The 14,543-nt window shown below is 57.9% G+C and overlaps 1 protein-coding gene across 1 annotated transcript in view; it reads right to left on the bottom strand.

The window, feature by feature from the left end:
• CUX2 (cut like homeobox 2) overlaps positions 1–14,543 on the bottom strand; it is a 59,585-nt gene that overhangs the window by 7,737 nt on the left and 37,305 nt on the right. The window contains 14 exon segments of the mRNA XM_083804175.1: positions 256–357; positions 1,039–1,686; positions 2,137–2,305; positions 2,308–2,319; positions 2,322–2,388; positions 2,463–2,521; positions 2,608–2,799; positions 3,229–3,333; positions 3,715–3,763; positions 3,952–4,018; positions 4,120–4,196; positions 4,888–5,011; positions 5,182–5,319; positions 9,437–9,515. Of these exon segments, the coding sequence (XP_083660301.1) occupies positions 256–357; positions 1,039–1,686; positions 2,137–2,305; positions 2,308–2,319; positions 2,322–2,388; positions 2,463–2,521; positions 2,608–2,799; positions 3,229–3,333; positions 3,715–3,763; positions 3,952–4,018; positions 4,120–4,196; positions 4,888–5,011; positions 5,182–5,319; positions 9,437–9,515 (1,888 nt within the window).

Here is a 14,543-nt window from a genome sequence, read left to right on the forward strand (position 1 = left end):
CGCACACTCGTGACAATATTTACCAGGATTTATTTCCACCCTCTCCCAAATCTTCTCTATGGATGGCAGCGGGACAAATGCCCCAAAAAGCTCATTTTTGGCCCTGCCAGCAATGGGTGTATGGATGGGAGCAGCCAGGAAGCATCCACAAGCCCAGGGCACCTACTCCAGGGTCCCAGCCCTGTCTGGGGCAGGATGCCTGGACGTTTTGTGCCCTGCACACTACAGACATCTCCTAGAGCAGACAGAACCCACCTCCCTTCTGCGACTCGATCTCCTTCTTCGCCTGCTCTAGGATGTTTTTGATGGCGTCGTCGGAGCCGGTTTCTGGTGTTCTGATCCGCGGCGTGATGCTACCTGATCAAAGAGGCATGACAACAGATTTGTCACCGGCGCTGGTTTTACAAGCTCCGCTCGTACGTCAGGAAGTATTTACTGCTACTCGTGTTCAGTTATTTTTAGGGATGCTGGTTTTAAGAAAAACACCAGGCCCAATTAGTTGCCAGCCCCTGCCACCAGCTCACACCTCCAGCATGGCATCGCCTGGCTGGGGACCCGAGGGACCTGAGGCCACTGCCATCACCTGGAGCATCGCTGAGACGGGGTGAGGAGCCGCTGCCATTATTTCACAGCAGTGCCGACACCGTACCGCAGTCCCACAGCACTAAAACTTCATTATTTTAACAAAATATTCCGCCACACATCGACTCACATGCCACGAAACAGCTTAATGAATAATTAAATGGCACTTGTCAGAATAAACGAGTGAAGCAAGTCTGGGGGTGCACCTTCCACTACGGGTTGTTGTTCATCGCTGCCACTTGCCAGGGCAATCCCTGAGGGTCCCCATCCCGTGGCAAGCAGCACCTGGGGACCCCTGGGGACAAACCCTGTGTGCTGGGGGTGACTCCACGCGGTGTCGCCGCCTGTCTCACCAGGGAGATGGGCTGGGTGATCCCACAGTGGCATGGAGCACCCTTGGGTGCTGCTGGGACAAGCAGGGCAGAACCCGGTGTGCGGGGCCACCCCACCACTCACCTCTCTGGCGCACCTGGATAGTCCTCAGGGCCAGCACGTTCTGCTCGTCGGAGAGGAACTGCTTCATCTTGATGAACGGCTCCTTGCCCTTCACCGTCAGCTTGCGCCAGGGCTTGGGCCGGGCCAGGATCTCGCTGACGGAGCCCTGCGACAGCCCCAGCACGTAGTGCCCGAAGACCCGCTGCCCGATGTTGTGCTTCAGCAGCTGCTCCTTCACCTGGAAGGCGATGTCGGCCGTATCCAGCTGCTCCTCGTCGGCCGAGCTGCCCCCGCCGCCCTCAGAGGGCTCAACGGGGGGGCTGGCGGCGGGCGGCACGGGGACGGGGGGCACGGCGCTGCTTTTGGCCCCGAAGAAAGCGGTGGGGAAGGGCAGCCCCCCGCCGGCACCCTCGCTCTTGTAAGGGGGTGGCTGCAGCGGGGGGGCCTTGGGGAGCAGCGTGTCCCCCGGGAGCCGCTCGCCCCCCGGGAAGGGGGACAGCGGGAACGTCCGGGGGCCCTCAGGGGCCAGGCCAGGGCCAGGCAGGGGTGGGAGGGGAGCAGGGGAGGCCGGCTCGTCCGCCGGGGCCTGTGGGAGCTGCTGGGGGGACGGAAACGGCTGCTCCATGCCCAGCGGGTCCTTCCCCGACTCGTCTTCAGAGGGATCCTCCTCTAGAGATGAACGAGAGAGACGGACACGCACTATAGTCCCGCCGGCCGGCTGCACGCTCCTGCCTCAGTTCCCCCAGATGGCCCCCCGATATCCCATTCCCAGGCTCTTTCTGGTCACTGGGGGCAGGATCTGGTCCCACTGGCCACATTCCTGGGGGTGCCATGGTGGGCAAGCTGCGGTGAACATCATTCCTTGGCCATGGCAGCCTGCCTGTGCCACGTTTGGGTCCACAAGGACACACAACAAGCAGCTGGCCATGGTCTGCCCCTGGACCCCCAAAGTGGAAAACCACAGTTAAGTGGGGCTGTGGCGCGTGGGGACATGGTGGATGTGGTGGTGTTAAGTTGATGGTTGGACTCAGTGAGCGTCAGGGTGTTTTCCAACCTAAGTGACTCCATGATTCCATGACTTTTGGCACCCAAGGCATCGCGTGGCCGCCGTTACCCTACCAGCGCTGGCCATCAGGCCGGGCTTCTCCAGCAGGTACTTCTGCGGCGGGTAGAAAGCCTCCTTCCCCAGCAGCAGGGCCTCCTCCGGCTTCGACATGCTCTGCAAGGAGCAAAGCGGCGGTGGGACGGGGCGGCGGGGCTCCGGTGGGGCCGGCGGCTGCCCCGCGGCCTACTGGCACACGTCACCGCGCCGCGGCACTTGCCTGGGGAAGGCTGCAGCTGGCGGACGCCACCTTCATGGCCTTCAGGATGCTGGGAGAGAAACACGGGGGGCGGTGAGGCGGAGGACGTGGCCTCGCGCCGCCCGGCTGTAGGAGCAGCCCTACCTCAGCTCCGTCTTGATCTCCTCGTAGTCCGCCTGCGCCTGCAGCTTCTCCTCCAGCTTCTGCGGAGGAGACACAGTGGGGTCTGGTGCAAGGCTGGCCATGGCTGGCACCCACCTCATGCCTACCCAAGGGCCTTCGCACACACCTCGATGGCTTCGTTCTTGGCGGCCAGCTGCCCCTCCAGCTCGGCGATCTGGTTGGCGGAGGACTCCTCCAGCTCCTGCAGCGAGCTCTGGAGGTGCTGGACGTCCTTCAGGAGCCGCAGGATCTCCCGGTCCTTGGCGGCCAGAGCCGCCTCCAGCCTCGACCCTGAGCACATGGAATAGTTCACTTTGTCCTGCCGGGAGAGGGGACACCGTCAGCTCCCGGCCACCCGACGTGGGGACGTGGGTCTGTCACTGGTGTGGGGTGGGACGGACCCTTCCTCTGCCCCTAAAGGTTGCCCTTGTTCGGCTCAATGCTATGGGGGTGCAAGGTCCCCTCCCTGCGAGGCAGGGCCCACAGATAAGGCACGGCCAACACTACGACCCCACAGCCCCAGTGGGGGAAAAACGCCCGGATCCCTCCTGCTTTGCTCCTGAGCTGCTCCCACACATGGTGGGTGCTCCTGAGCCCAAAACGGTGCTCCTGGGTGCAACGGGGTGCTCGGGACTGCATGGGGTGCTTGGGGCTGCATGGGATGCTCGTGGCTACATGGGATGCTCCCGGTTACATGGGATGCTCCTGGCTACAATGGGTGCTCCCGGTCGCGATGGGTGCTCCTCACCCCGGCAGCGCCCTGCGGGGAGCAGCAGGCCAGGCGCAGGGAGCTGTTGACGGCCGCCAGCTGCTCCCTCAGGCTCTCCACCTCCCGCTGCGCAGCCTCCGCACGCTGCAAGAGAGCAGAAAACACATCAGGGTGGGCGCCCCCACGCCTCATCCCACCCGTGGGGCAGAAGAGAGTCCCAGAACCCGCGCCCACGCATCCTGCTCCCATCCCCTGGCTGGGTGCTCAAGCACGGCGGCGAGCCCCAGAACGGGGCAGTGGGTCCAGCCCGGTTCGGGGGAGCTGCTGTGCAGAGGAAACCAGAGCCCCTCTTTGCAGGGACCCCCAGTTCTGGGGAGCCCAGCCGGAGCCTGGCAGCCGTGTGCCATTTTCCGGCACCAGCATAAAGGTCACTGGGATTTTTGGGGTGCATTGGTGGGCACGGCAGGAGGGAAATGGGGTATTTGCTCTGCACTCGCTGGAAATTCGGGAGGGCTCCCGGCTCACCTGGTTGGCTTTTTCAAGGTTCGTCATGATCATGGCTACTTCGTCTGCCCTGCAGGAAGAAGCAAGAGGCATCAGCTGGCACATGGATGCCGGCCCAGAGGTGAGGGACATCAAATCCGTGGCCAGCCAAAGCCCTTGTATGATACGGGCATGGACACGTGTCTTAGATTCAGGGAGCGACCGCCACGTGGGGTGCTCCTGCGGTCACTTCGTGCACCTCGGCACCCAGCGACTCACTTGGAGGCAGCCTCCTCGTCGTATTTACACCGCAGCTCCAGCAGCTCCGTCTGCGTCGCCTTCAGCGCTGGCAGACAGCAAAAAGAGAGGAGATGGGGGGGGGTGAGAAGTGGGCTGGGGGCTTCAGGACGTCTCGGCCGGCCAGGTCCCCCAACCCATCCTCCCTACCTGAGTGGAGCACCTTGATCTTCTCCTCTGCTTCCCCCAGGCGTGCAGCCAGGGTGAGCTGGGCTTCCTGCAGCCCCCTGCGGAGAGAAGGCCGTCAGCGCCTGCCCCAGCCCACCACGCCGTTTCATTTTAAGGGGGCCAGTGGTAAAAATTCACTTTGGGTGGAAAACTGCACATCGGAGCGCAGCCCCGTGGGGGCTGGCACCGTGCTGACCCCGCTCGGTGTCCCCTGACGAGGAGCCGAGGCAGGAGGAAGGTGGAAACACTCCTGTGCCGAAACCCACCCCCTCCTGTCATTAATTTGAGGGGGGAAGCAATCAGGGAAAAGTTATTCTGCATTATTTATAGCCTGCACTTGCCAGGAACTTACTCGGAGAGCTCTGCAATTTAGGGTTTAAAGATTCCTCGTTTGTTACTGGTGCGGCGTGTTAAGGAATAGCAATGAAGCGCCGCTAAACGCACTGCCGGGAAAGCCGGGAGCCTCAAAATTAAAAGGCCCTTTAATGAGGTTCACCCGCCGGCCCGGATTTACGCGGTTTGCCCAAGCACAGCCACGTGTCACACACCACAACTGCCTGGAAGAGGGGACGGACGGACACACGGACACGCTGAGTGCCCGAGCAGGACGTCTTGCTCTACCCAGGCAGCGAAGGAGGTGTGGGGGGAAAAAGGCAGAGGCGAGGACAGCCGGACACCCCGGGCAGCAGCAGGGAGAGCCCCTGGCACCCCTAAATGCCGTCTGGGGGCCCGTCGCCGGTACTCACGTACTTTTGTTTTTCTGCCTCATTTCTCTGCAGCCAGGCGTCTGCCAAAAGGGCTTTGCTGTCGACACCGGGGAGCGTGGTCTCGGCCGCCGCGAGCCCGGCCGCCGGCGACGTCCCTTCTCTCTGCTCTGCAGGGGGGGACACGTTTCAAAGTGCTGTGGGGTGGGCACGGGGGGGGGCAGAGACAGGGGTTCAGCCCTGAAACCCCCCCTCCATCACCCTGCGGGTGCTCAGGGGCACGTGGGGACACGGATGGGGACCACCGTTGCCACCCATGTCTGGCCGGTGCCAGGGGTACCTTTGGTGCCGAGGAGCGCCGGGTGCTTCTTCCAGGGGTGGCCGAGCTCCTTCAGGGGCGGATTTTCGGGCTCGAGGCGCTGGAGCTGCTGCAGGCGGTCCTCCAGGCTCCGCGCAGCCTCCAGCACAGGAGCGGGGTCTGCGGGCAACAGGGCTGGCGGTCAGGGGTGGGGGGCGGCCACCATTGTCCCCATCCCACCCTTGTGGCCACGGGGACGTGGGTGCCACCCTCTTTGTCCCTGCATCCCAAGGGCAGCAGCCATCCGCAGCCTGCTTACGAACAGGGACGGAGCCCTCGCATGCCACCCCAGGTGCCACCCCATGTGCCACCCCGTGCTCCCCATCACCACCCCAAAGCCCCCGAGGGACAAAGCGCCGCTGGGGGTCGCATCCGGGCTTCTCATCCCCAAACACGGTGGCACCCGCGGCACTGGTGGCCCCGGTCCCCCCAGTTTGGGCTCAGACAATGGCAGTTTGTGCCGAGGTAAGCAGGTGCTTTCAGAGCTGTATGTCTTCCCTCTGTCAGCATTACACCATCATTAGCTAGTGTCTGCTCAGCAGGGTGTGCCATTATGTCTCCCAGGGCTGATGTAATTATACATTGACATAATTAACCCAGCAAGCCCATTAAGCAGGCCAGCTAAAAATTCATCTATAATTATTTGTTGTGTGCATGCTAATGAGTCCATCTGCACTGCCATTGTACAACATGAACAAATTAATTTACAAGTCTGGATTTTTTAATAAGTTCAAGAAAATGCCTCCTATTGAGCCAGGTTAATATAGGTTTGGGGTGCTTTTTTATTTTTTATGAAAAAGAGAGGAAAGGAAATAGATTGGAATTCTCCAGGGTCAGAAAGTTAGATAAACAGGGAAGTGGGATGGAGCTGGGTGTGCTACCGCACGGTGCACACGCGTGGCAGGCGTCCAAGGGTAAAACCTAATAACGGTGAGGGAAAAATCCCAACGCGTGGCTGCCTCTGCTGTGAGCAGGGACAGACGGTGGCTCCTCGACCTGGATGAGATGGCAGCGGTGCGGGACAGAGGGGCCGGGCCCCTCGCCATGGGATTTGGGCTGCTCTGGGGTGGCACCAGATGTTTTTGGGGTGAGTTTGCCCCAAAGATACGGGATTGGGCCTGTGATCATCCCTTTCAGCACCCGGCGTGGACACAGGCAGCAGGACAGCAAGCGCCACGGGTGCTCCTCGCAAACAGACGGTGCCACAACATGAGCCCCCCGAGATGGTGCTTGGAGCCCCCCCGACCATCACTGCCATGGGGTGTGGGACCAGCACCACCAGCATCCTCCCTCCTGGGATGCTTTATGGGAGCAGGAGCGGTGGCTTGGTGCCCCTCCAGCTGCTTTGACGTCCGAGGAGCCGCAAGCGCCGGGGAAAACCTGCCCGTGAGCTCTGGGGAACGGCCCCTCCATCGCCGCGAGCTGCCGAGGATGGCAGGTGAGGCTGTGCAGCACAGCCCCGAACCTTGCTGGATGCTCTCACAGCCATTAATAACGTCTGTAAGTACGCGAGCTAACGATCTGGGTAATTACACCCACAGCGGCAGGGCCGGGGGCCCTCCCCCGGGCTCCCCCCGAGCTGGGGCACCAGCAGGAGGCCGCGCGCCAGCCCGCCGAGCGGCTGATAAACGCTGGGGCAGGGCCCAACGCGATCCGTGCCGGCAACTCCTCTCTCCTCCGTAATGAGAAATAATCCCGGAGCAGCTCAGGCGAGCAATAAAGCGCCGGGGAATTTTGCTGGGGTCAGCGTTTTCCCTGCCGCGACGAAGCCACGCGCTCTGCCAGCGCCCCGCTCGGAGCTGCCACCCCGGGACCATGCTGGGAGCGGAGCTTGGAGCAGAGCAAGCGGCTCTCCACCTCTGCTTTCCTCAGCTGTGACCTCCGTGATGCAAAATGCCCGCCCGGATTAATTAAATCGCGCTAATGCGCCGCTGCCCAGCCGTTGGGAAAGCGCTGCCCTCGCCCACGGGGCCGACCTCGCAGCCCCACGCGAGGCGTCGGGATCAGCACGGGGCTGCCGGCAGCGGAGGCCAAGCTCGTGCCACGCTCGTGCCACCAGACAGGCCAGCCCTGATGTGGCACCCGGGTGGCACAGACAGGTGACGGGTGGCACAGGCGGGTGACAATTGGCACAGCCATCCCGCCGAGCCCTGCGGCACCCAGCTCCGGCAAAGTCCCCGCCACCAAGCTGAGCCCCCTGCCCAGGCTGGCTTGGGGTGCCACCCTATGCGCACTCCCTATATATTAATATAAATTGATGTATATGTAATAAGTCTTGCCACTAGCTGGCGTTATTGGATGCTGTTTGGCACCTGCAGCAGTGCTGCAGCAGGGATTCGGGGCGGTGGGCAGGGGGCTCTCCTCTGTGCCCAGCCCTGGCACCAGGGGGGGCCTTCGGGGGGTGCTGGGGGGGTCCCAGCCCGGTCCCACCGCAGCACCCCACCACCACAGCAGCTGAAGGCACCCACAGGACAGGGCGGGTGTGCTGGGAGGCGTCTGAGGTGCTCGACACCTTCCCCTGCATATGCACAACCCCACGGTGCAGCAGCCCCCACGTCCCCAGGGACCTGCATCCCGTCCCTGCGCCCTGGCTGCTTGTCCCACCTCTGGCAGAGGTCTTGTGCTGGAGGACAAAGGGTGGCATCTGCCCCGCACAGCTGCCACGACACCGAGAAGACCCCAGGGCATCCACGTGCAGCCACGGTGCACCCCCGGCGCGTCTGGGTGCATCCCCAGTGCCTCCCCACCCACGGTGTGCCCGCGGTGTGTCGCCGGTGCCAGCACCTCCCGCCCCAAGGTGGCACCTCTCGCGCCACCTCGTCCCGACCTGCTCCGGCGGAGCCCTACGAAACCCTCCACGAGTCAAAGTCAGGCTTAAATCAAATCATCCCCAACAACAATGACATTAATTATGCTTTTAACACATTTTACTGCTTCCCCCCCCTTCCCTTCACGCCACATCTGTGTGAACAATATCCCAAAGATTTACGGTTTTCTCCCGTAATTACAGACACACAGCCAGCTCACTTATCAAAATACTTGCTGAGCAATCAGGCTCCGTTACAGTCTCTGCCAGAGATTTGTGTTGACAGCAGCCATTCAAGGCAAAAAATGTCGAATCAGGACTTATGTGGTGCTTGTAAAGTGTTCCACAAAGAGTTCGCCTGTCGAGAGACATGCGGACATGTGACGGACGGGGACAAAATGACAGGGGGGGGGGCTCGGGGCCCAGGAGATGGAGGGAGGGCAGAAGGGAGCAGGGGGCAGCTGGAAGCGGCAGGGGTGCAGGAGAGATGGAGGTGCTGGGACCACAGGGGGAAGCGTCGGGGTGTGCGTGTGTGGGTGTGCACGGGTGTGCACGGGTGTGCTGGGCACGTGGTGGGTGAGCGCGGGGAGGGGAGATTACCGGGTTCTGGAAAGCGAGCTGACATTTGGTTCTTGTAGCACAGGATAAAATTTAATGAGGACAAAAATATGTCTCCCTAATTCCCCTAAGAAATCATTAAAACATTTTGTTATTCCTAAATGTCTGGGAAATGAATTAGTGGCCCTGCAGGAGCCCTTCTGCACATCTTCGGCGGTTTGAAGCTCTCCATCCTCGGAACCAGGGCTGGCGCGGGTCCCCCCAGTGCCGGGGACGCACGGTGCGTGCCGCAGCCGAGCCCCCAGGGCTGCCCGCGGGCGGCTCAGAGCCGGCAGAGCCCATGGAGCAGCAGTGGGGAGGGCTCCTGGCACCAGCCAGCCATGGCACCAGCTCTACCAGCGCAAGCCCTGCACCTCAGTTTCCCCCTCCCAAGGCTGCTGGAGGTGCCCCTGGAGGGGCACCAGCCCCCGAAAGCCGGAGGCGCGGCGCGGACGGTGCCAGGAGCTGCGCCGCGAGCCGGAGCTCCGTGGTTTCGGCGAACTTACCGTCGAAAAGACAACTGGGGATAGCCGCAGTGTTATTACAAGGGCTGAGCAAATGTATTCCTTTTCTAATGTCAAGATGCATTTGGCTCAGGGGCTGAAACACAGCGATGGCAAAAGATGTTTCCACTTGTCTCTTCGGCTGGGATTTCCAGAGCAACATGCAAAAGCGGACGTCTGCGCTGCCAGCCGCCCCGGGGACGGGGATGGGGATGGGGACGGGGACAGGCGCCGTGTCCCGGTCCTCGGCGCTGGCTCCTCTCCGGGCACGAGGCTGCCGGTGTGTCGCACGCTACTCGCTACGCAGCCAGGTCGCCACCGCGTTCCTTACCTGGAGCTTCGATTAATTGCTTGTAAACACTCAGGAAAGCCGTCTCAGCCTCCTTGCTCCTCTTACTAAGTGCAATCACCTGCGGGGAGATGGAAAAAAGGTGGTGAGAGATGGGGCTGGAGGAGGGAACGGCTCTGCTGGACAAGAGACTGCATGCTCAGAGGCAAGCTTTGTGAGCGAGAGGGATGGGGACAGTGCCCGGGTCGCATCCTGCACACGCTGCAGGACCAGGGACGCCCGCCCTGCGCCCGCTCCGCACCGCGCAGCCGCTCGCTGCCCGTGGCCAAACTCCTCGCCCCGTTGTAATGTCACGCCACTTTAAATCATTGATGCGCTCTGAGTAAATGAAAATTACAATTTAATGCCGGCGCTTAAATAAGAAATAAGGTTTCTGCCTGTTATTGTGCTTGCTGGGACGGATCCGGCCCACAGCCCTCCCTGGCACGGTGGGGACAGGGTGGTGCTCGTGCCATCCCCGCACAGCAGGACCGGGACCGGGACATCTCCTCGCCCACGTCCCCCTGTCCCTGCCACCACCAAGGCCACGGTGCCACTGCTGGCTGGGCGGCGGGGAGGTGGCACGCTGCTAATAGCCCAGCAACGTATTAACCTGCCACGCGCTCCCATCCAACATTGCTGAGCACGAGTCATTTACTCCCGTTAATTTTTCACCATGCTCCGACACGCCGCTGCCTGCCGGCTCCGGTGCTCTTTGTTGGCCGAGTTTCCCCCGCCCCGCTCTGTGCCCGTCCAGCAGAGGACAGGACACGGCCCCGGTGGGACCAGGAGATCTCCACGGCCACGATGTCCCTGCTGTCCTCAAGAGCCAACGATGGAGGTGACCCCCAGCAGAGATGGGGCTCCAAATTCCCCAAAGTCCAAACGTGGCTCCCGACCACAACCAAGGCCGAGGGCATCTTTTTTTGCACCCTTCTTGCTCGCCGAGCTTGCGGCGTGCCACACCAGGCTGAATTTAAATTGCTTGTCATTCAAAACAAAAGCAAACCGCTCATTTGTAATTCACCAGCCACCTGAGCAAAGCTGCCTTCTCCTTCCAAGCTCGCGGAGCACTGGAGCACAAAGATCATTTTTCTGTTGTTAAAATTGTATAAGGCCGGCTTTTTTTAGCATCTCACACACAAAACTGACTTTCCCATCACCATGCTTGATGCAGAGGAGGAATCTGGGGGCTCGCTTCAGCATTCCACTCCAATACTTGGCTTCGGGTGCCTTGAAATCATAACAATAAAGCTGCGGAGAGCAGGGGGAAGACGTCGAGCAGGGCAAGGGGAGAGCATCGCGCTCACCTCGAGGATGGAGGGGTCCGCCAGGAAGCTGAGATGGGCCAGCTCGGGCTGTTCCCACTGGGATTTTATTCCTGAAGTCACGTTATAGACACAAAGCGTTGGCGAAGGGGGAGCTCTGACACGCTGCCACCGCCTCAGCATCCCCACGGAGGGCCGAGCAGCTTGGACGGAGCCGCAGGAATGAGGAGTTCAAAAAGGCCCAGCTGCTCTTGGAGGTTTTGCTCACCCTGAATTAGAGCGTTTTGTTTCATTTCAGGTTTGGTTTCCTCCCTAAAACTACCACACGGAGGCAAACATCCAATCAAAACATCGTTTCGGGACCCCAAACCTGCCCAAACCACTTGAAAACGCTTTCGTCAAAGCAAAATGTTTGGACAGTTTCCAGGGAAATCTTGAATTTGCGCTGCAGCCACTCAATAACCTCAGCATTCATTTCATCAGCCCCAAAATGACGCTTTTGGGCACAAAACCCACATCACCTCCTGGGCCCTCCCATCCCATGGGCCGGGTTTGGGATGGGGCTGGCACCTTCCAGCTCAGATAACTGGGGTTATTCGCTGGCAAGGAGCCCACCACAGCTGCTGGATTTTGAGCCAGGCATCAGCTCTGCTCTTTCGGCGTCCCACTAAACTTCAGGAAATGTCAGCTACGATTGGTAGAACTTTCCATGGCCTTTCACAGATAGGGATAATTCCCCAAAATACCAGGCGGCAGCGGGGATTTTAGCAGCACGATCGAACCTCTCCGGAGATGCTCAACGTGCCGGGTCCCACTTGGGAACAGCTCACTGTAATCCTGAAGCTGCCCATGATCATCACATGGACGTGAAGAAACCCTCCCAAAAAAGCAGCCCTGGGGGCATCAGCCCCCCAAATCAAGCTGCTGGGTTTTGCAGAAAAAGCCCCCAAATCTCTGCTCCTTCAGGGAAGACATTGAGGTCAAACTGCCCTCCCATGCCAGAGGCGGAGGGCACCCTCCAAAAAAGAGACGAGGGGAGCGATGCTCAGCCCCGCAGCCTGCACAAGGCCGGGAGAGCTCTGCCTCCGCATCACGCATCGATTCTCATTAATTTCTCTCTTTTCCCCCCGTTTCCCTCGGCAGCACGCGGGCTCAAGGTGAGGCGCGGCGCGGGAGCGGCGGCGCTTGATGGATGACGTTCCCGCGCCGACTCTTTTTCATGGCTGGTGACTTTCCAGCAAAGCAATTATCACTGGAGAATGCGTAATAGCCTAATTAATTACTATTGTCAGGCTGGCCTCTGTGCCATGATTATACCTTACGAAGCCAACTTTTTAAACATTTGGAAGCAGAAATATTATTATAATTGACTGACACGACGGCGAAACTCCCCAGCCCGGCCGCGCGCCTCCTCCCCACGTGCGCGGGGCTTACAGCGCACCGGCGCGCCTTCATTCTCGCATCCCCGAGATCAAGTGCGGGATAAGTAGTTGGTTATTTCCATCTAAATACTCATGGCAGTAAAACACAAATGAGCTCTTTCTAAGCGAGGAGGAACAGCTGTCGGGGGAGAAAGCAGCGGCAGAGACCCCAAACATTGAAGAAAACTGATGAAAAAATACATTCAAGCTATTTTCTTCTTTTTTTTTTTTTTTGCTGATTGGTAAAGAAGTCAAGAGAAAATGGGAAGAGCGGGAGGATGGGTGGAGGCGGTAAGGAGCTGCCGTCGGACGGGCTCCTCGATCTCATCGCACGCATACCCCTCGTGTGCCTACCCAAGCCATCGTTCCCTCTGCTCCAGCCCATTTCTCCAAGGGCGGAAAGCTTACAACGTTTTCACAAGGCCGAAAAGCAATTCACGTCAAAAAGATCAATAATATAAAAATAAAGCCCGAGAATTCTAGTTATGGGGAACGTCATATAAATATGTTGTTCACGTTCATGATTCGCAGATTAAAAAAAAAAAAAAAAGGAATCAATATAAGTTCTTCAGATGATGTTATTTCTAATGAGAAATATACCGAGACCGCTGCAAATAACTGCTTAACTGAGAAAAAAAATGCATTAATAATTTACTTTATAAAGCATAGGATACCGAATGAAAGAAAATTGCTGCTGGTTCTTAATTTTGTTGTACCACTTCCTGACAAGTTCAGTGACGCTTTGGCAAAGTTCCTGAGAGCGGACTCAGAGGACGCTAATCTCAATGGAATTATTTCCCCCCCTTTTCCCATGCCAGCCTTTGCTGCTGCTGGCCGTGGGTGCACTGGATGGTGCGACCATCCTCATGTGTGTTTGGAGGGGCCGGGCAACCTCATCGAGAGACGTTGCCCATGGTCTTCATCTCCTGCAGCTCCATCGCCATCCCTGGGGTGCCAAATCGGCTGCTCGGAGCCCCCGAGCCATCTCCAGCTGAGTCCCAACCTCTACTCCCAACGGAGTGAGGAGCGAAAACATTTCAGAAATGTTTTGCATTTTCACTGACATAATTTTATATATGGTTGTTTTTTTTTTTCACTGCCAAGTTTAGATTTTTTTTTTCCCAAATTTATTTTTTCAGCGCGTTTACTGACAGTTGGCGACTGTAAACCATCTGCTCCCAACGTACGCGCCGAAGCGAGGGGCTGCAGAGCGAACCGAAGGCGGCTCCGTAGAGCAGGCTGATACCAAGCAGTTCGGGCAAGAAATATGTGGCCAAATGGGTTTTTTCCCGTATTTACAAGAAATATTTTTCTCGCAAAAATATGCAAAACTTGCAGGGCAGCTCATGGTGGGGGAGAGGAACTGCCTCTGCAAAAAAAAAAAAAAACACTTGCAAGGTTCATGTTGGTGGAGGAGAGGGACCAGGGGAGTTAAAATAGCATCGTTGGGCATTCAGGCAAGGCAGGATGCACAGGATAGGGGTAGAAATGCAGTGATCCAAGGGTTTCTGCTCACAGCCAGATGGATTTTGGTGCCACTCACCCCAAACCACCCTGGGCTGGGGATGGAGCGTCCATCCCGCAGGAGAGCAGCGTGCCCCCGCACGGGCACCGCGAAGTTTCACCTCCAATTTAGCAGAACAAAACTTTTAATTTAGATGTTTTCATCTATCTATCAGAATAATAAAAAAAAAAGTTTAAAATAATGACTGTAATAAATGAAGGTAATTAATTGTAGTTTGTTCCTTTACTGTCTAGTCAGCTTAATTTTACCTTTTCATCTAATAATGAGAAAATAATTTTTGTGCTCTGAGGGTTAATGATATGTAACTGCAAGAGCTGCTAATTGCATGTTGCAAACTATTCATCAAAATCCCCATCTGCGCTACTTGATTATGTTTGCTAAATTATTGCTTTGAATTATCTTTCATAAAGCAACTTTTGTAATTAGCAGGGCTTTCGCTTTGCTCTTTTCTCCGTTGCAAGGATATTCAAACTTGGTCCGTTTCAAGCTGTTGCCATTAAACTGCCATCACGGGCAGCTTTTTGTGATTCTCCGCCAGAGAAATAAACTGGCCTTTATCTAATCAGGACGAAAAACAAAAGCCTGTTTTATTCTCCGCGGGTACAATTTATTCCTTCTTTCACTCTCCCTCCTGGCCCCCACTTCTCCTTCCTTGAGAAAGAAATCATATAGGAAGGGTACAGGAGCCTAAATGTATATGAGCTGAGTTCGGAAATGGCAGAGGGAAACAGCAGAAAAAGCCCATCCAACGCAACGCAGGTTAATATTTCAAAATGATTTTTTTCTTCCCATTTACAAGAAGGAATAGAGGGGGAACTCTTGCCATTCATCACCGCGTTTTTATGGGCTCCTTCCCATGACTCAGATGATGTAGCGCTCCACTCTCCCTGGTAAAT

The sequence above is a fragment of the Anser anser genome (assembly GCF_964211835.1).
Source record: "Anser anser genome assembly, chromosome: 18".
In the NCBI taxonomy this organism is placed as follows: domain Eukaryota; kingdom Metazoa; phylum Chordata; class Aves; order Anseriformes; family Anatidae; genus Anser; species Anser anser.